Source organism: Phocoena sinus, chromosome 20 (assembly GCF_008692025.1).
Source record: "Phocoena sinus isolate mPhoSin1 chromosome 20, mPhoSin1.pri, whole genome shotgun sequence".
Taxonomy (NCBI): domain Eukaryota; kingdom Metazoa; phylum Chordata; class Mammalia; order Artiodactyla; family Phocoenidae; genus Phocoena; species Phocoena sinus.
Genome location: NC_045782.1, coordinates 35676219 through 35702532, shown reverse-complemented (window position 1 = coordinate 35702532; position 26314 = coordinate 35676219). Strand labels below are relative to the sequence as shown.

At 49.9% G+C, this 26314-nt stretch overlaps 1 protein-coding gene across 1 annotated transcript; it reads right to left on the bottom strand.

Annotated features, from left to right (window-relative positions):
• Positions 1-19657: 19657 nt before the first annotated feature.
• Positions 19658-21466, bottom strand: HOXB13 (homeobox B13). The gene is made up of 2 exons (XM_032617347.1): positions 20863-21466; positions 19658-19911 (listed from the first exon to the last, which is right to left on the bottom strand). Exons 1-2 carry the CDS (start codon positions 21464-21466, stop codon positions 19658-19660), a joined length of 858 nt encoding a protein of 285 aa, XP_032473238.1.
• Positions 21467-26314: the final 4848 nt, after the last annotated feature.

The following is a 26314-nucleotide window of genomic DNA, read 5'->3' as shown; positions in this document are numbered from 1 at the left end:
CAAAATCCTTACTTAACCATATCCACAAAGGCCCTTTTTCTAAATAAGGTAATATTTACAGGTTCCTAATATCTTTGTAGGCCATTATTCAGCCTACTACATACTATTCCCCGATTATTCTTTTGATGTCTACAGGGTCTGTAGTGATATCTCCTGTTCATTCCCAATATTGGTGATATGTTTCTTCCCTCTTTTAAAATTTTTCGATTGTGCTAGAGGTTTATTGATCTTTTTAGATAATCAGCTCCTTGTTACATTGATTTTCTTTTCTGTTTTTCTGTTACTGTTTTCTTTTTTTTTTTTCAGTACGTGGGCCTCTCACTGTTGTGGCCTCACCCATTGCGAAGCACAGGCTCCGGACGCACAGGCTCAGTGGCCATGGCTCACGGGCCCAGCCGCTCCGTGGCATGTGGGATCTTCCCAGACCGGGGCACGAACCCGTGTCCCCTGCATCGGCAGGCAGACTCTCAACCACTGCACCACCAGGGAAGCCCTGTCTTCTTTTTTTTTGTTGTCAATTTTATGAATTTATGCTCTTATCTTTACTATTTCCACTTGCTTTGGATTAATTTGGTCTTTTTTTTTTTCTAGGTTCTTGAGGTGGGAGCTTAGATTATTGATTTGAGAGTTTTCCACTCGAAAATATATGAATTTAGTGCTACAAACTTCTTTCTCAGTACTGCTTTAGCCATAAATTTTAATATTATATTTCCATTTTCACTCAATTCATTGTAGTTTTAAATGTCACTTGAGAATTCCCTCTTTGACCCATAGATTATTTAGAAGTATGTTGTTCAGTTTCCAAGTGTTTGGAGATTTTTCTGTTATCTTTTTGTTGTTGATTTCTACTTTGGTTTTATTGTGGCCAGAGAACACACTCGGTATGATATCAATCGTTTTAAATTTATTGAAATTTGTTTTATGGTCAATAATGTGGTTTATCTTGGTATATATTCCATGGACACTTGAAAACAATGAGGATTCTGCTGTTATTGGATGGAAGTTTCTGTTAATATCCATTAGATCCTCTTGGTTGATGGTAGTGTTGAATTCTTGTATACCCTTGTTGATTTTCTGTCCAGTTGAAGCCTGTGGATAGGACTTTAAGTGAGAGAAATAGGTAAAAGAGGGGGATAGAAATCACACGCAGGAGAAGAAAGTGACTTACCCAGGTGGTGGCTGACAGAATAGAACAACCTCACCCAGCTGGTTTTGATTAGGGAAGACACCCTGGAAAAAAAGTCAGAATGCAACTCCCGCCCCCCACACCTTTTAACAAGATGCTGTTGAATTCCTTTCTTTTGTAGATGTCCTACCAATGGCATGGAAGCAGTCCAAAGTGGGGAAGAGAGCTCCGTCCTGTCTGGAATTGGACATTTATCCCCTCATCTCTGTCTGGGTTCATGGGTATACAGCTAAACTCAAGGTCAAAATTCCTCTACCACCAACTTTAACTCTTGCTCTAGCCTTCTCCATCCCTTTTCAGGATCCTCCCCGCCTAGGAAGGGGGAATCTGGACCAAGTCTGCACCAGCCACTCCTCTCCAGTTGTCCAGGAGGGAACCTGAAGCTGGAGGCTGAACTGTGGCACTGTGCCTACTACCAGAGCAGGACAGATGAGTTCCCCTCAGACTAGATTATCCCCAGAGGCTGCACAATTAGTCTACCGAGAGTACCTGCCTTTGGGAATTCCGCTCCTAGAGGCAAATGGTACTGGCCCTAGAAAGATCCAAGGAAGCCTGGAGAGCCACTCCCCTCCATTGCTTCATGCTATAGAGGTGGTGTACATACCTGGAGGGATGGCCGGGATCAAACCTTTGATGAGACTCTCTGCTCCAGGAACATGGAGCCTCCCCATCTCAGAGCCTAGCAGGTCCCTGACGGCATGCGCTGGTCTCGCCTGCCGCGTGAGCCTTTTGCTGGCCTGGTTTGGGAATTATCCTCCAAGCCTTTCCCAGGCACATACCCTCTCTGCTTCTCTCTGTCTCTCTTTCTCTTTCTCACTCTCAACTCTCTATGTCTCCCTTTTTTTTTCTAGCTTTTAAAATCTGTTTTCTGGGACTTCCCTGGTGGTCCAGTGGTGAAGAATCCACCTTCCAATGCAGGGGACGTGGGTTCGATCCCTGGTTAGGGAAATAAGATCCCACATGCCCCTGGGCAACCAAGCCCGGGTGCACCACAACTACTGAGACTGCATGCCTCAACTAGAGAGCCCGCATGCCACAAACTACAGAGCCCACACGCCACAACTAGAGAGAAACCCACGTGCTGCAACGAAGAGCCTGCGTGCCACAACTAAGACCCGATGCAGCCAAAAATGAAAAGAAAAAATTAATTAATTAAAATATTAAAATAAATAAATAAAATCTGTTTTCTTTTTCCTTTCTGGTATCCTCCATCTTTTTCCTGTCTCTTCTCTTTCTTTATCTCTCCCCATCGTTCACTCTGTTCTCTCTCTCTCCACTCCTATTCACTCATTTTCTATGGTCTCCAAAACATAGTTTCTTCTCAGAGCTGATTCTCTGAGAGATGAGGCATTGGTCTAGAGGAGTAATTCTTTGGGTGACCTTAAATTTGCATTGCTAGTGGCCAGGTAAATTCATCCTGCAAAAGACTTCTGTATTCTTTCTAGCTTTTTGTTTAAAAAATTATAAATATGATGCAAACATGCCTTAAATAAAAAGAGCTGCCATTTCTCTGATTGAAAAGAAAATCCCTTTTTCTATCCTTTTTTCTTCTCCCTCCCTCCCCACCCCTGGCCTTCCATATATCAAGTGGAGTTTTACCACCTTCTGCAGGGACAGCCCTGCCACCTGCTCTAGAGTTGATGGGCTGATGACAGTTTGTGGATGTTGTCACCTCATAAGTGCAGGGACAGCATCAGGAATAGTCCCTGGTGGGTAAATCACTTCAGCAACCTTTTTGATTTTTTTTTTTTTTTTCTTTTTTGCGGTATGCGGGCCTCTCACTGTTGTGGCCTCTCCCGTTGCGGAGCACAGGCTCCGGACGCGCAGGCCCAGCGGCCACGGCTCACGGACGCAGCCGCTCCGCGGCATGTGGGATCCTCCCGGACCAGGGCACGAACCCGTGTCCCCTGCATCGGCAGGCGGACTCTCAACCACTGCGCCACCAGGGAAGCCCCCTTTTTGATTTTTAAGAGAAATATATTCACATGGTTTTAGAAAACTATAAAATTGTATAAAGTGAAAAATCTCCCTCCCACAGTGTCTCCATCTCTCCCATTCTCACCGTAGCCCTGTCCCCTTAGAGGAAACCGTTGTGATTAGTCTCTTATATGTCCTTCCAGATTGTCTTTATGCAAATAAAAATTACTGTGATAATATATTTTTATTTCCCCCCTTTTTAGACAAAAGGTAGACTACTATATCCTACTCTATACTTTTTTCACTTAACAATAAAATCATGATTTTATTAATAAGCATTTATTGAGTAATTACCAGGTGCCAGACACTGTGCTGGGCCCTGGGGGACATAAAACAGGTGAGTAAAACCCGTCCCCGTATTCAAGGATCTTGCAGCCTAGTGATGGAGCCAGGCAGGTTCATCCACAAATAACTACACTTTGCTTTATATAGCAACACTATATTTTAAAGCTGAGTATTTTAAAATCAGTAAAGTCATGATCACAAAAGAGAGAGGAGACTAAACGTAACCTGACCACTCAGAGGAGAGGGAGAATCTGAGTTGAACTTTGAAAAATGGACAAGACTGAACACACAGTGTTGGGGGTGAGGTATCATATGATCAAAGATCTAGGGGTCAGATAATTCTGGCACTGAGAAGGAATTAAAAAGTAGCAGCTTAGGGGGTTGGGAGCGGTAGTGCATGTGTGGGAAGCATAGAGAATGTGGGCTCAACAACCTGGGTTCAAGTCCTGGTTCTACCTTCGGTGAGATAATAGGTTCTTCATCTGTAAAATGGGGATGAAAAGTATTATCTCCCAGAAAGATTAGAAGGATTAAATGAGGCAACATTAATGAGAACTCTGAGAACAATTAAGGACTATACAGTGTGAACTGTTACGCCTGCAAATGTAAATAGGAATTTGATCATATATGGCCCTGGGGGCGGGGCATACGGCAGAGTTCAGGCTTTATTCTGAAGGCCTTAGAGAAGGGAACATTGAAGAGTTTGGGACAAAGAAGTGACTTCCAGGACTGAGGAGAGAAGGAGCAAGGGGTGGCATGATAGGCATTCCATTAAGTGCTGCAAGGTGGAATCAAAATCTTATCTTTCAGTTACCAATGACAGGCAACCACATATCAAATAAAATTTTACTTTATTATAAAAATGACTTACAGTTTTACTTTTGAATGCAGTTTCAGTTGTATGATGTGTAACTGTGATAGTGTCCTTGGAATGTACTGATTATTCACTCCTTGTATATTTATTCATTCAACCAACATTTATCCAGCACCTACAAAGACCCAGGACTTGTGACTCTGAAGTCAAGTTATCAAGCTATGCTGTGAGTGCCAAGTGAAGAGGATGAGTTCCACAACCTCTCAGCTGTATCTCGCTGTCTCTCTGGAACATCGTGCCAATGAAAGCAAAACCAGAGCCTGAGAGAAGCCGTCCACTTCCTCAAATCTCACGGTCAACAGAGCTCGTATTTTTCTCAGACTTCTAGCTCCCTGCACCTGGAAGGGATCAACTGAGGCAGGACTGAGAACTACAGAAGTGTCAGGTGAAGAGGGTGAATTGATGGCGCCAACAGCGTAGATCATAAGATTAGCCAAGAGAAGCCCAGGACAGAAAATTCTCGTGCGGGTAATTGGGACTTGGTGATGTATCACTGCCTGGCTCTCCGTTTGGCGGTTCAAGACTAGGAGGGAGAATGCCTCATTCCCACTTCCTTTTCTCCCCAGATGCTCCCGCAGCTTTGCAAAACTGCTTTAAAGATCAGAGGGTATGGACTGAGGTGTGGTGCCGATGCAGGGCAAACCTCATCAGCCTCTTTAATGAACCAAGGTGGCAGAGATGGCCCACTTCAGCCCAGCCACTAGAAAACCCCTTGGCAACGTGGAGGCAGGCTTCCCAGCCTGGAGTCACGCTTTCACCCGAGAGTTTTGCCAAAAATGTTCTGGACCAAGGAAACATTCAGAGTAAAAATAGTAAGTGGGGCATGTTGAGATGCTTCCAAGGAAACCTTCTCAGGGACAAATAAAATGTTTTTATTGGGAAAGGGCTTGTATCGACCATCTAAATCATCACTAAAATGAAACAGCGGGCTTCCCTGGTGGCGCAGTGGTTGAGAATCTGCCTGCCGATGCAGGGGACACGGGTTCGAGCCCTGGTCCGGGAAGATCCCACATGCCGCGGAGCAACTGGGCCCGTGAGCCACAACTACTGAGCCTGCGCGTCTGGAGCTTGTGCTCCACAACAAGAGAGGCTGCGATAGTGAGAGGCCCGCGCACCGCGATGAAGAGTGGCCCCCGCTCGCCACAACTAGAGAAAGCCCGCGAAAAGAAACGAAGACCCAACACAGCCAAAAATAAATAAATAAAAATTTAAAAAAAAAAAAAAAAAGAAATTTGGTTGTTTGTTAAAAAAAAAAAAAAAAAAAAAAAATGAAACAGCAATCAGTCTCCTGTTACTGGCACCTGGGCTGAAGGAGAAGCTCCTCTGGAGAGACACTTGTTTTGCACACTAATAGGGAATCCTTTGTTTTAGAGCCAGGGCTTACTGTCCAGGAATGTGGCAGTAGGAAGGGAGACAGCTGATTCTTAGGTCCAAGGCCCAGGAAGTAGTGCTGTCTATAAGGCCAAGTAAGCCCCATCTTGGGCCATGCTGACAAAGAGGGAAAACTGGTTTTAACTGTCACGTACACACACACTCCACAAGAGTCCCCGGCACCAAGTTTTCAGATCTCCCATGCCTCAGACCACATGGCCCCAAACATGCAGATGAAAAATTCAATTAGACATAATGGCATAATTTTCCTACAGGCCCCTGAGATGCTAAACAATAGGAAATTTAGATGTGCTCATTTTGCTTACCCAAATATTTTAATAAAGAGGGAAGGAGTCTGAAGAAAATAATGTTGACTCTCAGGTGGAGTGTCAGAGTAAGAAGGCACAGAAAGGGGACTTCCCTGGTGGCGCAGTGGTTAAGAATCCGCCTGCCAATGCAGGGGACACGGGTTTGAGCCCTGGTCTGGGAAGATCCCACATGCCGTGAAGCAACTAAGCCCGTGCACCACAACTACTGATCCCGCATGCCACAACTACTGAAGCCTGCACGCCTAGAGCCCGGGTTCCGCAACAAGAGAAGCCACCGCAATGAGAAGCCTGCACACCACAGTGAAGAGTAGCCCCCGCTCGCCGCAACTAGAGAAAGCCCGCTCGCAGCAATGAACACCCAACGCAGCCACTAATTAATTAATTACTTTTTAAAAACCGACACAGAAAGAAGGACATAGCACGTGCCCCCAGATTCTCAGAGGAACAAAACTTTCTAGGGCAGTTTTATATAGTTGATGTAAATTGTGAAACTACACGAAATCAGCCACAAAAAGTTGTGAAACGTTCTGCTATTTCATGGCAACTATGCAAAATTCGTGTTGTTTGTTAAGTTAGAAGCAACAGAAAATTTTAAAATATTTTGCCATGGTGCAACTGAAAATGAACCTTCCACTTCACCTCTTGGGGAGATCCCTCCCACTACCATGTCTGAGTACCAGGTTCCCCAAACCCATGCCCCCAACTCCAAGCATTTAGATGAGGTATCTACTGACGGGCTGTCTTGTACAAGTAATTGTACTTGGTTCAATTATGTGGCTAATTCTTGACCTGACCATTCAGACCGTTTCCTTAGATCTCCCTTTGACTTGACCTGAGCACCCCCAGGCCTGCATGACAGAAAGTTCATTGATAACTGGATAACTTAGCCAGGAAGATCATCCAGGAGACTGGATGGGGGTAGAGAAACTGTGTGGGCAGAAAACCTGGCTCGACCCTGAGAGATCTCTGTGAAATATCGCCCCCATCTCTCCCCTCCCGCCATACAAATTTCTCAGAGTTGTTCCCAAAGCTGCATAGGAGAGAGTTAGAGACAAAAGCCAATGAGTGGAGGCTCTTCTCACCTCCAAAAATAACAACAAAGTGCTCCCTCCAGGGTGCTCACTTACCTTCTCTGTAAAATGGGCAGATTCTCTCCCTCTCCTTGTACGTCACTGAACCACACGAGGTAGAAGATGCGAAATGTACATAGGTACTTGGAAAAATTAAAAAGCACCATACAAACATAAGAGGGCTTTTCCCTCTGCCACAGCTGGGACTTGAATCCAGCCCGCCAACCGGAAGTCCAGTGCTCACTCCACTCCACCACTGCCGCTGAGCAGCAAGGTAAGCTCTGTCTCAGGCCAGGGCAGAGCCAGGCCAGGGCAGAGCCAGCCCAAGGCAGCAGGTGAGAGTCTGTGAGCTGTGTAACCTGCTGGGATGGGGCAGTGTGATCTGGGAAATACAGGCAGATCCTAACACCCCCTGGGCTCAGGGTGTAGCTGCAGAAATAGCACCGGGTTTCCTTTCTCTTCAATATTAATATGTCTCATAATGTCTCTCCATGCCCCAGATTAAGATATGAAGCTGGAAATTAGCATTCTGTTCCAACACACTGTGACACCTTCGCCTTGGGGGTGAAATGATGGCTTTTAATAAGCTGGCTGCAGGCACCTGTCACTCGTAATGGAAGTTCTGCCCAGGAAGATAGATTGTTTCTTGTTAAAAGACCATGGGGCCGGGCTTCCCTGGTGGCACAGTGGTTGAGAGTCCGCCTGCCGATGCAGGGGACGTGGGTTCGTGCCCCGGTCCGGGAAAATCCCACACGCTGCGGAGCGGCTGGGCCCGTGAGCCATGGCCGCTGAGCCTGCGCGTCCGGAGCCTGTGCTCCGCAACGGGAGAGGCCATGACAGTGAGAGGCCCGCGCACCGCAAAAAAAAAAAAAAAAAAAAAAAAAAAAAGACCATGGGGCCATAAATTTCCTGAGTCATAACTCAGCCTCCAAGTCAGGACTCGGGAGAATCACTTCCATCTTCTAGCCCTAACCCCTGGACCCCTGGGCGCCCCGCTGATTCTACCGTTGACCTCAGTCATAGTTCTTCTTTGCCCTGACTCATTGCACTTGCATTTGGGGGAGTTTGGTGAGAGCCATGTAGACCTAACCTGCAGATGTTACTCTGCTCCATGACTGGATCAGTGGAGGGAGGCTACAGGAAGAACCAGAGCCATGAGTTTTGATGTTCTGCTATCAGCAAACTCAAATCTCTGCTGTCCCAAGGATCCAGGTCATTAAGACCTCAAAATGAGCTCGTTCTAGAAATTCAAGCAAACGTAAGCATAACCATTAATGTTAGATTTTTCTTGCTCTTAAATCTGACTACTTGTGCTAGTTGTGGGGAATTGGGACTGGTCCATGGATAATTTGATTTTTAAAAACACCACATAGCTAGTAAATTTAAACATATACCTACCCTATGATCCAGAAATTCTATAGGAAATGAATCAATTGATCCACCAAAAGATCTGTTCAAGAATATTCATAATAGCCTTATTCATAATAGCCCAAAATAGAAACAGCTCAAATGTCCGTCAAGAGGTGAACGGATGAACTACTCATGGTTCATCCATACAATGGAATAGCATAGAGCAATTTAAAAGGACACTGATACACATTACAACATGGCACATTTTGCTGAGTGGCATAAACCAGACCCAAAAGAGGTCTGTACTCTGTACTGTATGACCTGTTTATAGGAAGTTCAAGAAGAGGCAAAACTAATCCATAGCAACAGAAACCAGAATGGCAATTATCTCTGGACTATTATACTGGAAAGGGGCTAGAATGTTCTGGCCGGCACGCAGCATCACACGAGATAGTGCCAATAAAACCAGACACAGACAGCAGACACCACTCCACTCCCTCACGGGTCCTCCCCGTCATCTGGGGGAGCAGTTGCCCCGGCAGACTCCAAGTCCTGTCTGCTATCCTTTAAAGTGAAAATGTAGATTACAAAATAGATCCAAAATGAATCTTTCTGAAATTAAAAATTTTTTTCATTGTATATAAAGCACACCACTTCTGTTTCACGTGACCATGTTAGCTGAGTCAGCTATTTATATGTTAATTTTAACTCTCTTTATAAACCTCATCTAGCCTATTTTTATCTTCTACTCGCTTGGAAAATTCAAAGCTACATGAGTGTAAGTGTGATAGAAAAAATCTTCTTTATTTAACATGGGGTGGGGAAGAAGGGCCAGGCTCTTTTTTTGTCTGTTTTCTCCTCATCACTAGCTGTTCAACATTTACTTCTGGTCTCTATGAACCAAAGGTAATACCCTAGCAAGGGGTGAACTGCTCCAGTTTGGGTTGGTCCCCACTCCTTTCTCACTTCCTCCACCTATTTTCTGCATTGGTCCTTTTCTGTGTAAACAGACGTAGGCTTTCAGGAGTGGGAAAGAAGTGCTAAAATTAAAAAGTGGGGACTTCCCTGGTGGCTCAATGATTAAGAATCCGCCTGCCAATGCAGGGGACACGGGTTCAAGCCCTGACCTAGGAAGATCCCACATGCAGTGGAGCAACTAAGCCCATGCGCCACAACTACTGAGCCTGCACTCTAGAGCCCACGGGACACAGCTACTGAGCCCGTGTGTCGCGACTACTGAAGCCTGAGCGCCTAGAGCCTGTGCTCCGCAACAAGAGAAGCCACCACAATGAGAAGCCCGTGCACCGCAACAAAGAGTAGCCCCCGCTTGCCGCAACTAGAGAAAGCCTGCACGCAGCAATGAAGATACAACACAGCCAAAAATAAAATAAAAATTTAAAAAGTAATTAAAAAACATAAAAGTGCAGAAATCTTAAATGTTCAGCTTAATGATTTTTTCACATGTATACACACCCATGGAACCACCCTCCTGATCAAAACATAGAATATTTCCAGCTCTCTAGAAGGCCCACTTTCATCCCCTCCCAATAGAGACCTAGGAGGGGGACTTTTTAACCTAAAAATTTCAAAGCATTCTATTCGAAGGAGATTCAACTCTTGTCTTCCTACCAAACACACGTAGGGTCATAACAATGTTCTCTTACTCTCTTATGAATTAGTTTAAAAAGTAAACATGGAAATGATCAATAATTAGAGAAATGCTTTTCCAAATGATGGCAGCCCTGGAAGACTGAATACTATGCAACCATTAAAATCATGTTTTTGAAGAATGGTTAATGACACTGAGGAATGTTCATCTAATATTAAGTTAAAAGGCAAGATTCAAAAATGTTCATGCAGAATCTCAAGAAAATACAACAAAAGATTCATTTTGGTAAACTTTGGGTGATAGGACATGGGATAGTTTTCTTTTCTTTATGGTATTTTTTAGATTTTAAAAAAATTCTTGACAATGAAAATGTGTTACTTTTCTAATTAGGAAAAAATAGTTTTCTTTTTAAATGTGGGGACAACCTAAATGACCAACATTAGGGAAATGGTTTTCTAAATGATAACTCATTTCATTTCATATTATGCATTTTTAAATGGCATTTAGAAGATTGCAATAACTTGGGAAATTGCTTATGACATTGTTAATGTATAGTGTGTTTTTAGACTCGAGATAGGATGCATATAACTAAGTTGGGAGGGGAAAGACAAAAAGTAACGAATAACAAATTATTGCAAATTATAAAACATGAGCATTGGAATAAAGAATGGGAAAAAAATTTTAAAGAGCGTTGTTTATTAAAAGTTTTTAGAGTATGTGTGTGTTTAAAGCCCCATATTCTATTTTCTGCTATCTGAATAGGGTTTTTTGGTTTGTTTTTTTGTTTGTTTTTGCACTTTGAGGGTTTTTTGTTTTGTTTTTGTTTTTTGTAAGGGCTGGAATGTTGCAGGTAATTATTTAAATGTGTTTAGTCTGAAGCTTTTGAGGAGCAGTGTAGATGTGGCTTCTTTTACTCTAAGATTCCGCAGAAACGGTTGTACCGAATAAACACTGTAAATCCTTAACTTTCATAAACACCGGGACAGAACTAACGAAAAACTACCCAAGTGCCAAAGACTTAAGACCATTTCTGAGAAGCTCACTCCACGAAGCCTTCGCATTTATTTTTCCAAATAAACGGCTTCCTTTCGGATCGAGTTATTTCTCCTCTACAGAGCTGAGTGGAGGCGCGGGCGGGGATGTGAGAACAGAACAGCAGACTAAAATCAAAAAGCCTTTCTGGAAGCTTTGCCTCCCCGCCCCTCCCCCCAATCCCGATTGCTTAGGACCCTTCTGGTCCAAATGACAAAGGTGGCCCCACTTGCCCTAAAAGATGCTGGCCGGGTGCGTGAACTTGACCCAGGCGCCCACGCCTCTTTTCCCCAAAGGTCAGACAAAGGGAGAGGGGTTGACTGAGTTCTTTCCGGGGCCCCGAGGGCCTGGGGAATCGAAGGCTGGGGAGGAGAATGAGACAAAAAAACCCTCTTCCGTCCAAGTCCTCGGGCAGGTTAAAGCCAGATGGGGACGAGGGGGCGGGTTGAGTGCGGAGAGTAGTATCCTGACCGCTCCGTCAAGCCCCTTTTCCGGTTTGCTAGTGAGGACCTGCCTCCGGGCGTTTAGGAGGCCGGGAGCTTGTCGTAAGTTCGCCAGGGTTTGGTGCCTTCTCGGCCGCTCGCCGAGCCGCCTGGGCTCCTCGCGGGGAAGGAAGCCCCGCGCGCGGAGCTGCCCCGCACGAGATACAGAAGAGCCCCGCGTCTCCCGCGCAGCGCGCCCAGTTACCCTTACACTGGGTTTTACTGAGCCAGGAAAAGACCCCGGGATAGAGTCTTTGATCCTCCCTTGCTCCGGGATCCTGGAGGAAGGAAGGAAGGTAGGAAACAAGGAAGGAAGGAAGGAAGGAAAGAAGGAAGGGAGGGAGGGAGGAAAAACTCTAATAAGGTCTCAGCAGGCCGCTCTGAGCAGCCTCCGCCGGCGGCAGGTCACTGGGAAGCACGCGCCAGGCTCCTGGGTCCCGCGGGCGGTTCCCCAGGCCAAGGATGGGGGCGGGGGGGGGGCATTTACCAAGTCTAAGCTTCCGGATCCTGGGGAGAACGAGGGCTCCGCTGGGCTCGTCGGCCGCAGGCTGGGATTGTTCCGCCCAGAGAGGGGCGCTTTAAAAATGCAGAGGCGATGGCCTAGGGATGACCTACTCCAATCTTCTCTAATAATTCCTCTGCTGTAGCTATTATTCGTTTGGTCTTTATGCATTTGCTTTTCCTGCTCATTAAAAAAAATAGGGGATGTTATTACCTAAAATAAGAAAACATGAATTACGAATGAGTGAAAATGAAAGTTACATTACGTTGATCCTGACTAAATTATTGGTCTAACTTGCAATAAGGCCTCAATAATCGGATTTTAAAAATGCAGATATGGCGAATTTTCTGCAGAATGCAGAAAATTCTGCAACGAGCTTCTGCAAAGATCCGAAGCTCGTTGATAAAGCAATGCAGGCTTGGGTGGGAGATGCCCGGTCTCTGGCGTTCCGGATCCTTCCACAGCCCTCTTCCGCCACCTTTCCCTCCACCCCCTCCCCGTCCCGGTCCAGCTCCCCGAGGGGTGAAGGAATGTTTATGGCCTGGCTCAAGTTCAACGACAAAACCCTGCCTGGAGGGGGAAGGGCGGCGAACTTCAACCGTCAGCCGAAGACCGAGCTCAGGTCTCAGACGGGGGCGACAGACTGGACACACCTAAGATGGGAAGCTGAGAGTCCGGGGGGTACCGATTCCTCTCTCCGAGAGCTGTCTCCTTATCTCCTCCTGGGGCCTGCGGTGTGCCACTTGTAGCGCCTGCACCAACATTCGGTGCGTGCGCGCCTGGGTGGGAGTGGAGCGGTCACAGCCTGAATGGGCAGGAGGCTGTCTGATCACAGCACAGGCTTTGCCCAGCGTTCAGGACCCAGTGAGAACGCCCTTGCCCTCTTTCCTACCAGCTCTGCCCCAACCAGAGCGGAGGTTCAGACCTCTCTCCCTAAGAGACCTGTCTCTTTTGTCCCCTCTCCCGAGTTTTGCTCACATCTTCCACCCGGGTTTGGTATTTAAGCATCTTTCAAGGTCCTTCTCCAACACAGCCTTTTCCAGAAAGCCTCTCCATATGCTGTGGGGGGAGGGGTGAATCTTTCTCGGTCTCAGTTCCCCATGTGTAGGCATTTGGCCCACCTTACAATGTCAGAGATCACAGAATATAGTCCCCCGGTTTCAGGTCACATCTGAGGAAACAGCAGACCTAAGATCTGGCAGCAAGTGAGAGGCAGAACGAGAGGCAGGGATCAGTAGGAAGAGAGATAGTATTTCCACTGTATCTCCTCCAGCCTTCCACCTCAGTGGAAGGTTTTGCATGCAGTAGGCACTCGAAAACTGAGTGATGGAACTTGTGTTTACTCCCCTGTGTTGCACTTATGCAAATCTGCTGGGTGCACCCAGGAAGGGTTGGGTCTAGGGAGTCTGAGTGTAGCTCTGTGACCTCAAGGGATGGTTCCAGATGGAAACAGGTGAGGAGAGGTATGTTGGGAGTGAAGGAGAGGCTTGGCTTCCTATTCTCTCTCTCTCTTTTTTAAAAATTTTATTTATTTATTTATTTTTGGCTGTGTTGGGTCTTCCTTGCAGTGCGCGGGCTTCTCACTGCAGTGGCTTCTCTTGCTGAGAACACGGGCACCAGGCACACGGGCTCAGTAGCTGTGGCTCGCGGGCTCTGGAGCACAGGCTCAGTAGTTGTGGCACACGGGGGCTTAGTTGCTCCGTGGCTTGTGGGATCTTCCCGGACCAGGGCTCGAACCCGTGTCCCCTGCATTGGCAGGTGGATTCTTAAACACTGCGCCACCAGGGAAGTCCCCTTCCTATTTTCTTGCACTGGCGTAGACCACAGAGCTTAGTCCTCGGGAGCTCCTGCTTTGGGGGTCCAGCTTAGCCACTGCTGTCTGCGACACTGATCAAGTAACTTACACTTAGTCTCAGCGTCTTCATTTTATAAAGTGGGTTCTGTCAGTGTGGGGACAGTAGCTCTGAGAAGGCATGGGCAGGAACCAGCTGGGGCGGGGAGGGTTAGGTGAGTCCAGAGTGTGTCTGTAGATTACCTTGCCCCCCCCCCAAGAACAACAAGTTAGCAGTGTCAGTGGCTGAGGACATGGGCATGTGGCCCCCTGCTGCTTCTGTGCAGGTCCTGAGTCCCTGTGCAGATGTGCCAGCCATGGGCAACACCTCCAGTTGCTCCTCAGATCTCAGCACTAACCAAGCTTCCGAAGAGGGCATAGGAATGGCAGAAGGAAGGCAGCCATCTGAGACTAAGCTGCACTGATTTATTTTTTAAAGGGCCAGAGCCTTTCCCTTAAGAGTGTGTTAATAAATCATCATTACCGTTATCATTACGGTTAATTTTCACCCGGCTTTCAAAGTAGATGTTTTGTAAAGTATTGCAGTTTAAATAAGAACAACAACATAACAATAACATTAATTTTGTCTGTACCAGGATTCCATCCAGTCAGAGACAAATATAAGGTCGTACGGGGGGGCCTTGCTCTCACCCGCCAGACTCTCCCCTGCCGAGGGCGCGCAGGTCCCGCGTGCTGCGAAGCGCTTTCTTTGTCCCTTTCTGCCCAGGTGTCTGCCGGTCTCTCCAGGAACCAACGAGGAGGCGCTCCGCCGAGTGGTCTCTGCAAGAGCCTGACGCCCGCCCTTCCCTGCCCGCCGTGACCACGGAGTCCCCCAAATTCCTGGGAGGACCCCCCCCCCCAGGGCTCCCTGAGCGGGTCCTCAGGCTGAGAGAGCGGTAATGCCCTTGGCCCACGAATCAGCTAGTTTATCTTTTTGGAGAGAAACGCACTCTTGGAGGTAGCAAAATGAGCAGGTCTTGATCTGAGAAATAGGGGCATAACACTCTTGCTCCCTCTGCAAAGGCCAAGGCTGGAATTCAGCTGGGCCCCAAGGCCCTGAGCTGGGGCGGCGCCGGCCTGAAGGTTCCAGCCTCCGAGTGGCTCAGGGCTCTGCTCGAGCACCTTAGGCTAGAGGAGGAAGGACCGGGTGCCCCCCTCCCAGTCGAGTCTGGGGCGAGGCTCAGGGAGACGGCGCACAGACCCAGGGTCCCCACCTCGGGTCTGCGAGCCCAGAGAAGGCTGGAGTACCCCTCCCCACTGCAGCCCGGGGCCGCCTCGTCTCCCCGCCAACCTCGGCGTCTCTGGACGGTCTTCCGGTCGCTCTGGCCCCTCCAACGCCGCTTGGCCTCCTCCCTCCTTCCCGAGGCCAGAGATGGGACCCCTTCCCTCACCTTCCTCCCTCTTCCTATAAAGAGTTGAGGAGAGTGGGGGTAGGCGCAGCGGAGACCAAAGGCCTGAAACTTCAAGTTCAATGGCAAAGGCCCCGACCCGACCCTCACCTCTGGGCGCCGGCAGACTGCCTTTCCCTCCCTAACTTTCCGAGGGTGATTGAACTCTTGCTGTTCCCCGTCATTTTAGAGGCAATTTAGGGGAGGGGGACCAGTGGTGGAACTCCCTCTTCTCCGTCTGCTCCGACCACCCCCACCCGCTTTCTACACAAAAGTAACTGGTAGCCTAGAGAGGAAGAAAGGCTGGCATCAGTTCCCCATTGGATGTTTTAAAATCTCTCCCCGGGCCCAGGCCAGCGCCTGGGGGGAGGGGCGGGGTGTCCCGCTCGGGTGAGAGGCCGAGGGCCGATCCAGTGCTTTCTCCCCACTTTCCCGGAGAGGGACTATTCAGGTGGGTGAGAATGTGGTATAGATTGCTTTCAAAAACAACGGAACCTCTCCTTTCGCCCCCTCCGCAGCAGTTGCCTTCGCGCTTTATTGCCAGTTTACGGTAACGGGTTCATTTATTTAATTCACGTTTGAAGCTCTGGGGTTTCTATTAGACCGGACGGGGGCGGGGGCACAGAGGGTTTCCCCCGAAGGAAACCTAATTAAAGTGCAGCACTTAGGACCTTGAATAAAACTTTAATTAAGGGGAGGAGGGGGACTGGAGGAGGGGAGGGCAGTTGGCCCCGTGTTGGAGGAGGGGAGCTGCGCCTCTCGTAGAACTGGCGGGTCTTGATCTGGGCCTTTTTCCTGCCGCAGGACATCTTCTGGTCCTCGAACCACTCAGAGTAGGGGTGGCTAGCTAGGGGTGACTGCGGAGGGGGGCACGGCTGTGCAGAGTCGCCGGCTTCGGCCTCGCGACTTCCAGGGTGGTGGGAAGCGTTTGCCAGCACGAGTGAAGGACCCCGGAGCCAGAGCCTCGGGTTCGCTCTCCGCTGGGCTGCTTGGAGAACCTAGATTCGAAAAGAGCTTCCGGAGGTCACGTCTATGCACTTCTCCACCACTACCCCCTAAGTCGGCCTAATAAAATCCACCTGGTTTGGAGTTGGAAGTAAGTGATTTCCGTCCTGGAGCAGCGTAGACGCGACCCTCGGATCCTGTTTCGACGTTTGCTGAGACTCAACCGGGGATGATCTGCTCCGAGTAAGGGAGAGGGCGCGGAGGGCAGCTCCGAGTAAAATTACACCTCGCTGGTGAAAAGACGCCCGGTGTATTTTCCGGAGTCTATTCGTGCGCCTCTGCGTGTATTTGTTCATGAGAATGTTGTTTGAATTTACCTATTTGTGAACGTTATAGTCAACACATTTCAGTCTAAATTTAGCAAAACCCTCTCTCCTGTAGCTTAAAATGGCCCTATTTAAAAAGCAAATAGCTACAGGCAAATACATGTAGATATATTTTGTTGTAATTTTGACACAAATTACTGAAAGATTTTTAAATGGTCGGCCTCGGTCGGTGGGAGGGGGTATAATTTGCCTCGGGAGTAAAATTGGTGTTTGGAAAGAGCTTCCATAAAAGGGTTTAATACAAAGAGAAATTTAAAAAAATTTTTTTTTGCACAAGTTCCATACAAGTAAATGAGTCGGGGGGATAAAAGGGGAGGAAGGGGTTCGCCGCGAATTGGCCTGGCGAGGAAGATAAATATAATACTCCAGTGGAACGAAGACCTGGACCGATCGCTGATGGCGCCGCAGCCTTGCTCCCGGGAGTCCTGGCCGCCCTGTTTCTTCACTATTCGAGATCGCTTGCTGCTCTCCTAGCCTTCCTCCTGAGTCTCTCAGCCGCTGGACCGATACATTTGCTTATACCCTGGCCCAATTCCAGGCGACTCCGGGTCCCGGCGCTCTCACACGCAGCCCCGAACTCCCCAACCCCGAAGGCCCGACGCCCCAGGCATCTGGAAGCCAGAGGCTCGGTTGAGGGGTTAAAGTCGAGCAGACCGGCGGGTTTCCCTGAAATGGCGAGCTTCTACCGGAAGGGGGCGCCCTTGTCTTTTTAATAGGTCAAACACACTGGTAGCGAAATAAATCTCTAAAATCCCAAATCTTTTGTTTGTTCTAAAATTATTGAGAGAGAATAATAGAAGAGCTCCGAAACTTTAAGGGCTTGATAGCTGAGTGGAGGAGTTAGCGCTCTGGGAGTCCAGTCTCGAGGCCCCTGACTCCTTAGGCCTCTACCTACGCCATCTCAGGAAGTCCAAGTGGCAACACTTCTTGCGGCCTTTCTCCTCCCCGTGTGGGGAGCCGGCACCAGGGCGCTCTCTCTACCCATGGTCCTATCTGAAGTCTCGCTCTTTCTGAAGCGGCGAGGGAGGGGGTCGCACCCACTAAGCTTGAGAACCTGTGGTATTAAAAGCTCCTCGCTTGAGACTAAGCTTGAAGGAGAACGTGGAAGGCAGAAAATCACTTCCCCTGGGCGGGACGCGATACCAGGGAGCTTAAACTGGACCACGGGGCTTGGAAGAATTGTTTAAATCACGAAATTGACACCCCCCCCCCTTCCCCAAGTACAGGCATTCCAAGACCCAGGGAGGGAGGGCGACTGCCCGTCGGGGCCTTTCCCCTCAGCCTCGGGATCCTCTTTGGTAAAAAGATTTAGAACAGTCTTCCCAACTCTCTCCCGGAAGAAGAGCCAGGACTGGGATCCCACCCGACTCGAATTCTTCGGCTGCGGCGGCCAACGCAGGGTTTCCTGGAGAAGGAGGAGCCTGCTCCGAGATGGAGCGTCCGTCGAGACCATGGCCGGGCGCCTCCCTCGGGCTGCTCGCCTCCCGCCTACTCGCTGCTCGGTGGCTCGGATCGTGGGTCCGGCGTTGGGTCCTCTCCACTTCACGCCTGTGCGCTCGATCGCCGGGAGAGTGTCTGCCGGAAACCTCCAGCCTGGGCTGCAGGAAGATCCAGCTCAAACAGGCTGATTTGCTGCGCGGCCAAGGTAGCGAGTCCCCCCCGGGCACAGGGCCCAGGTACAGGACATCAGGGTCCCCCGGCCCTGCTAACAGCTGGTCTGCCCCAGGTTTTTGGAACTCCGCACTGTTCCCATACTGTCTACGTGGCTGCGGAAAACAGAGTTGGCGCCAACCTGCCCTCCACCCACGCAGAATTCTGGGTATGCGGACTGAACCAGCGCAAAGTGAAAAGGGAACGAGTCTGTGCCCATTGTTGTCCCGGCTGCCTGCCGTTCCCCACTCTGAGACTGGGTCTTTGGGCTTCCGCCGCCCGTGGTTCTTGCACTCGAAAAAGAGCCTTCCGCGACTCCCAAGCCTGAGCCCTGCAAGCTCCGCGGTGTCACCGGCACACAAGCAGAGGAGGAATGGGTAGTGAAGGAGCCATTTTCTGCTTTCTGTTTTTTTGTTTTTCTCCTTCTGGGCTATACCAGTGTGTTCGGGACGTGCCTACCATGGATAGGCTACTATTCCCTCATTCTGTAACCGTTTGTGCCTGGGAGGGGCTCCGTCTACAAGGCCACAAATATCTATTTCATGCGGCTCCCAAATGCCCAATGAACCATGACCTCCTTAAGTCAGAACCACCAGGAACATTAAGGGAGGGTTTGGAAGGTTTTGGAGAGGAAGTGGTGAATTATCCAGGCACTTTCTCAAACCCCATTTCTCTGAAAGGAAGGAGAACAGACCCCGGAGGGCAGCTCGCTGGCTTGTTTTTCACACACGGACAAAATTGAAGAGGTGGGGATGCGGACTTCTGAGACCAGTGGGTACAACCTAGGGGATGGGCACGGAGGGAGGGAGATGCACCCTCCAGTGTTGTCCATCGTGCCTAGCTGTCATCTTAGAAAAATGCTAAAGGGGCAACATAGTCACAGGGGTGAATCTGCCATTTCTTGTCTCCTCTGCCTTCACTGGGATGGGGATGGGCTTTGGAAATGGAAGGGGTCCCAGAGGAAGCTCTCCTGCCACCGGTCTCCTTCCAAGTTTATTCGTAATCAGCTCAATCCATGAAAGCAGTTTCTAAAGTGCTCTACAGAGCTCTAGATAGAAAATATGACACTAATTATCGTGACGACTATTACTGGTTACGGCGATTATTGCCACTGCCAGGATGAATGATTATGACTGGGACAAGGTCCTTTGGGTGGTGTTACCTGGTGGACTGGGCTGTAACTCTGGGCCTCGCTGGCTCTCTGGGACCAATGGGGTACCCAAGCTGTCCCTGAGGAACAGCCCAGGAGCATTGGTCTGGGAAGAGTGTCACCTCTGGGGGCCTCTCAGCAGAGTCCTGGGCCCCAACCTGGCTGTGGCAGGCTCCTGGTCTCCCCAGGATACTCCAACTTCCTCCTCCCCCCCTCCCCAGGCACAGCCAGGGAGCTCCCTCAAGGAATAGCGCTGGTTTTGACCTTGGCGAGGACTTTCTTCTCCTTGACCCGGCGATTCTGAAACCAGATGGTGATCTGGCGCTCTGAGAGGCTGGTGGCCGCCGAGATCTTGCGCCTCTTGTCTTTTGTGATGAACTTGTTAGCCGAATACTCGCGCTCCAGCTCCCGCAGCTGCCCCTTGCTGTAGGGAATGCGTTTCTTGCGGCCGCGGCGGAAGGCGCAGCCGTCTGGAGGGTGCTGCGCGCTCGAGTCTGCGCGGCAGGAGAGGGAGGGAGAGAAAGACATGCTCACACCACCGCCCGGCGCAAGCTCGGGCGCAGACCCAGGCCCCACAAGCTAAGTCATCCTGCAGGAGCACTCAGGTAACCCTACAGGCATTCGTGCACTCCTGTTCCCCCAAAGCACAAGAGGACACCTCGGCTTTCAGCTCTGACCACCGCCCAGCCTTGGAAAGCGGTTTCTGCAGGCCACCCTCACTCTTCACTGCCCTCACACCTGCAAGTCTGCAAACACACCCATCACACACGGCCAGACCTTTGCCCACCGTCTACATATGTCCACCCTCACATGCATTTTCCAACTCTTGGCCATTCTTATAGATACTACAAGCAAGTTCTGTACAGGGGGAACACGTTTCTGCCCCCACTCCCAACACATACATGCACTAATGCACACACCTAAGCCATGGCTGCAGGAAATCTAAACTTCCCTTTGGAAACTGAAAAACTCATCTGAGAGAAAGTGAGGGGTTGTATTCTTTACAGAACATCCAATTTCTCTGTTCCCACTCACCCCACTGCACCCCATACTCAATGAATTGAGAGTTATTTGGCCCTTTTGAAGAATTAAACTGGGATCCTGCTGGGCAGGGATACCCTGAGCCCCAAACAACAGCAAAGAGAGCCAAACACACCAACGTATTGAAAGGCTGGTCCCAAGGCCTCCTGGGGAGGTCAGGGGCTTGGTGGTCCTCAGGCTTCAGATAGCCCACAGCTCAGGCCCTCACACAGACCCTCTGGGGCCTCTACCCAGGCTCTCTAACTGCCTGGACCCTCCTTCAGAGTCCTAATAGCCAACCAAGGAGAACCAAGCTCCTCCTCACCAGCCCCAAGTCTCCCTCCACCTCCTCCCAGGCAAGTGCCAGGAGGGCCTACAACCCCACACTCAGCGCCAAGGGGATCCAGAGTAGTGGGCAGTTTTACCTGCAAATGCCGCCTTCCAGAAGGGACCCTGTGGGTTTTGTTCTCCCTGGCAACACATCTGGCTGTTCCAGCCACCGGTGAGGGCCCAGGGCTGGTAACTGTCCACAGGCAGCAGGGAGTCATGGCGAGGCTCCCCAGGGGCGCCCAAGGTCTGCACCACCGACACATCCAGGTAACTGGCCATAGGCTGGTAGGGTCCCGGGTACCCCGGGTAGAAGGCAAACTCGGTGGGGCGGCTGGGGTACTCCTCCCCGGCCGCGGGAGTCTCCGCAGGGTAGGCGGCCAGGGTGGCCGCCTGGGCACAGGGTTTCAGCGAGCTCCGGGACACTCGGCAGGAGTAGTACCCGCCTCCAAAGTAGCCGTAGGGCACCGGGGCTGGGGACGCCCCCTGGGGCACCCCGGGGCATGGGTGGCACTGCTTTGGTGGTTCCGCAGAGCCTGGCAGATCCAGGGGGGCGTAGTTGACAGCGGGCATAAGCGTAGGCGCCGCCGCCGGGTGGCTGGTCAGTGGGGAGTGGGCGACCAGATTCCGACTCCCTCCGGCTCCCAGCAAGCCTTCGATTTCCTTGGCCCCGTCCAAGGTGGCATAATTGCCGGGCTCCATGGGGCCGAGGGTCGGCTCATGGGGTGCCGGGGGTGGGGGATACAGGGGGCACCCAGCTCGCTCTCCCCACCCAGGCCCCGGGAATCCAAAGCGTTTTAAATCGCTCCCAGCTCGCTCGGCGCCTGCATTCGCTCAGCCCGGCCGTCTTGACGCAGGAGACGCAGGTGCCCGGGCACGCGCGCTGATTGGCTGCGGCCTGGCGGAGAGAAGCTAATAAAATCTTCATGGCAGAAATTGCGAAAATACTTTACCCCCGCTTTCTCTTTCTCTCTCTCTCTCTCTCCCTCTCTCTCTCTCTCTCTCCCTCCCTCTCTCTCTCTTTCTCTCTCCCTCCCTCCCTCCCTCCCTCTCTTCCTCTCCCTCCCTCCCTCCCTCTCTCTCTTCCTCTCCCTCTCTTCCTCCCTCCCCCCCTTTCTCCTACTCTCCCTCCCTTCCTCTCTCGGTTTTTTATTGCATTTGAAAAGGAGAGAAAAGAGAGGAGGTGTCCTTTCGCTGCTTTCCAGTTTGGAGCAACCCAGCTACGTCGGGGGTGGGGGGGGAGTAGTGGAAGGCGGGAGAGGGGACGCGGAGCCCGCCCCACCTCGGTCGCCTCCTCTCCCTCCCTGGCTCTCTGTCTCCTGTGCTTTGGCAGGTTTAACGAGAGAATAAAAAGCTCTCCCTATAAAGTGTCCATCTCGTGGGGGGAAGGGGAGTCGGGGGTGGGGCCGGGAGGCCGCTCTGGGCCTGAAAGGGGAACCCGGGAATGTGCCTGAGTCAGAGGAGGCTGGAAAATGGGGATTAAGGCGTATTTCTGGAAGTCCCTTGCTTTGAGTCCTAGGTACTAGCATCCCAGTTCACTCCAGGTGCCCCTTCCATCCTGGATGCGCAGTAATAAGCTGCTCCCGGGCCCGGGGAAGTGCCTGGGACTTCTCTTCCCCAGGGACTCAAGTTTGTGCCCAGAAAGCTCCGGATTCGGAGAGAGGTGGGAGGGAGAGGGAGTGGGACACGTGCTCCAAAGAAGGAGACTTGAGAACTGAAGACGCTAAACTTTTAGACCTAAAGTGGAAATGGAGCTTCTGGACCTGTCTGTAAAAGGGGGTCTGGATTTCCATTTCCCCTATCTGCTTCCTCCAGGCTTTACATTTTCTTAGAAGGAAAAGGAGATGGGAGAGGGAGCCCCAGCCACTGGAGGACTTGCCTGAGGCCTCTCTGTTGGGGCCTATTGTGCAGTGCAAGGCAGAAGACCCAAACCAGTTTGTTTCACAGATCTGTCTTCAGAGGTTTTCTGTTTCCACCACTACCCCTCCCAAATCAAATCCTTCTGGGTTCACTTTTTCTAGAACTCACAGGTTTTCTGGAGAAGACAGGAACTTTTGCATTCTACACCAGGGTCAAGGGCAATTATATAGAACAGACCACCTGCCCTCTAGGTGGGCTTAGCCGTGCCCCCTCACCTGAGTTCAACCTGAGTCTGAACTTGAGCCATTTTTTTGGGAAAGGGCCCATGCAAACTGGAGTTGCCCCAAGTTGTAGGGCTGTAGTGAAGATGATAGATCACCCTCAGTGAACACTGCTAATAAATGAGGCCACCAAGCATGAAATCCTCAATGGATTTTGTCGTATTTGAAAACAACATGAGAGAAAAGGGAGGAGACGTCTCTTTGATGCTTTCCAGTTTCTTATTACAACCTCTTGTTTGTCTGATTATGAAAGGCAGAAATACCAGGATTTTTACCTAAAGACTAAGAATTTTTTTTACTGGTTTTTGCTTGGTAGATGACAACACAGGCGTGAATAGATCCCTAAATTTAAAAAATAGACCAATCAATTCCATTTCTGGGAATATACCCAACAGAAATGAATGTTTATGTCCATCAATAGGCATGTACTGAAGTGTCCAAAACAGCTTTATTTATTATAGCTCAAAAATAGAAACAACCCAATGTCCATCAATAGTAGAATGGGCAAATAAATGGTACTATAATTAAAGAATGGAGTACTAAACATCCATTTAAAAAAAGAGACTGCTACACACAACATCAATCGCACAGATAGGTGGGTGAAAGAAGCCAGACAGAAAAGAGAAACTTTTGTAGGATTCTATTTCTATGCAGTTCAAGCATGGCCAAAATCCATCTATGGTGATAGAGGTCAGAAGAGATCACCCTGGGGAGGGGAGCTCCTGACAGGGAGGTGATGTAAGGAAGCCTTTTTGGGGGCTGGAAATGTTCTCAATCTCAATCTAGATGACACTTACACGGGTGTGTTCACTGTGAAAAAATTCAAGACGTACACTGGCTGTTTCTTCGCCTGACACCAGACTATCTATTTTTTAGAAGGAAAAATAATTGAATACAAAAATTTAAAGATTCATAGCAACACTGCCTGCAACTGTGCTTTTTGGATATTAGTGTTCTTATCTGTGTCCATGGAAACAAGCAGCTAAATGCATGTAACTCTGCATCATTGTGGAATGCAGAGGTGACCAACTCAAGCCTTGCCCTGGAGAAGCTCACCAGCTGTGCTGGAGACCCCTATGTAAACAGATACATTTCAATACAAGTAAATACTATGGGGGTGTTGTTTTTGTTTTACTCTACAATTTATTTATTTTTTAAATATTTTTGAGGCACTTTTAAAAATAAATTTATTTATTTATTTTTGGCTGCGTTGGGTCTTCGTTGCTGCGCACGGGCTTTCCTCTAGTTGCAGTGAGCAGGGGGCTACTCTTCACTGCGGCGCGCAGTCTTATCGCGGTGGCTTCTCTTGTTGCGGAGCACCGGCTCTAGGCACACGAGCTCAGTAGTTGTGGCGCGGGCTCTAGAGCGCAGGCTCAGTAGTTGTGGTGCTCAGGCTTAGTTGTTCTTCGGCATGTGGGATCTTCCCAGACCAGGGTTTGAACGTGTGACCCCTGCATTGGCAGGCGGATTCTTAACCACTGTGCCACCGGGGAAGCCCTCCTCCCCAATTCATTAAGCATCTAGTAGATACCAGGGAACAGTTCTGGATATCATATTATTAACATATGAGCATGTGCTCCCATTTTCTGTACATGTTTATGTATTTGCAACAATCTGTGATCTATCATAGACCTCAACTGGAGTCAGATAAGGTAAGATTGCCTCCTTATCTGTAAAAATTATCCATCTCCTCAAAGGCGTAATAATTTCTACATCACAGGAAAGCTGTGAAGATTAAATGAGATTTTGCACATGAAAACATTTTCTAAACTGAATAAATGAGCTCTATTTCTGTTTCTGTATGTGTATCTGTTTCTAATGAACTACAAGGCACCTGTTTTTATTTGAAAAGAAAAGGGCAGTTTCTCTAAAGAGTATTGGTCACCTCTCACTTGCCTCTTTCAGCCTCGAGTAAAGCCTGCGGTTCCCACATAGAGAACCTGAGGCTCAGTGCCTCCGTATCCTCCCTGGGCTCTACAAGAGTTCAGGGCTGAAGTTTAGGACAACCCAGGCGTCCTTACCTCCCCGCCGGCCTAGGCTGCGCCAGCCCTTCCCCCAGCCCCACAGACTCCTTTGTGTCCTGCTGGGAGCCTCCAGGCAGACCCTCAGGACCCCTGAGCCTCCCCCGAATCCCAACCCCCTTTACTGACCCAGCCAAACGCGTTGAAAGCCTCAGCTGCTCCTTTACATACCGGCCAGACACCTCCAGGAAGGTCAAGGCCAAGTTGAAAGTTAAGAGTCTGTTTACCTCCGGGAGCCCATTCAGCGCGGCCCCACAGACCGCCTGTGACCTTTACAGCCAGGCCTTTGAGCGCGGCCGCCTCGCCCCCGGGGGTTCCGGCCACGGGGACTTGGCACCTCCTTGTCAGCTCCCGCCCCTCCCGGGCTCGGGACCGCCGACGAGGGGGAGGGGGCGAGAGAAGCCCACCAGCCCCGCTTGGGGCATTTGTTAAATTATGGTTTATTTTTTGTAAAGCAAAGCGAGCGCCCGGTGCCGTCGTCCTCCCGCCTGGAAGAATGTACGTGGTCGCGACGACCGCGGCCTTCAGGGAGGTCGTGATGAAAAATGCGAATTTATTTGCAGCGGCAACGCTTCTTTTTCTGGAAAGGCTGGGGCTCCGCTGGCCGGCCAGAGTGCACGGGCCTGGCCGAACTGCTTGAGGAGGTCGCTTACTTCTCTGGGTTTCAGGAAAATGGCCTGATGCGGTGTTCTCCTTTCTTTGGGCTTTTCTTCCGTTCCTTTTCTTTCTGGCTGTATGTTCTCTCATCTGTCTTTTGTCTTTTGGAATCTTTCTTTTCTATTTGTGTTTTTCTTTCTGCCTTTCTTTCCTTTAATTTTGATTATCTTGCCTTTGGGGCCGTCTTGTTTTCTTTCTTTCTTCTCGTCTTTACTGCTTACTTTCTCCCCACCCCCCCTCCACCCCCGTTTACCTTTATTTTCCCCTTGGTTCCTTTCTCTCTTTCTGTCACTTATACTGTTTTCCTTTTGTTTGCTTCTTCCTCCTCTCACTTTTCCTTTCTTTCGTTTTCTCCTTTTTCCTTCCCTCTTCCTTTTCTGTCTTTCCCTCTCGTCTAGTTCTTTATTTTTTTTTCCTGTTTTTTCTCTCTTATTTCCCTTCTTACTTTTCTCTACCCCCTTTCCCGGCCCTCTCACTTTTCCATTGTTCTCTGCACGGGGCCTGCCCACAGCTCCCCGCGGCCGGAGCCTGCCCTTGGCGGGGCGGCCTCGCAGGGCGCTCCTGGAGCGGCGTCGCCAGCCCGAGCCCGCCAGCGGCGAGAACGGCCGGGCCCGACTGGGGATGACAGGCGACCCGGGCCCTTCTCCCTGAAAAGAAGTCAGGCGGGGCCTGGACGGGCCTCAGAGGAAAACCTTTTGGACAAAATGACGGCGGAGTCTGGGAGCTACAAG

What these genes read in the sequence shown, in the direction of transcription:
- HOXB13 (XM_032617347.1), bottom strand. Translation starts at nt 21,466, where the DNA reads ATGGAGCCCGGCAATTATGCCACCTTGGACGGGGCCAAGGAAATCGAA. An exon ending in CTGGAAGGCGGCATTTGCAG is followed by an intron (nt 19,912 to 20,862) that starts GTAAAACTGCCC and finishes CCTGCCGCGCAG; the next exon opens with ACTCGAGCGCGCAGCACCCT.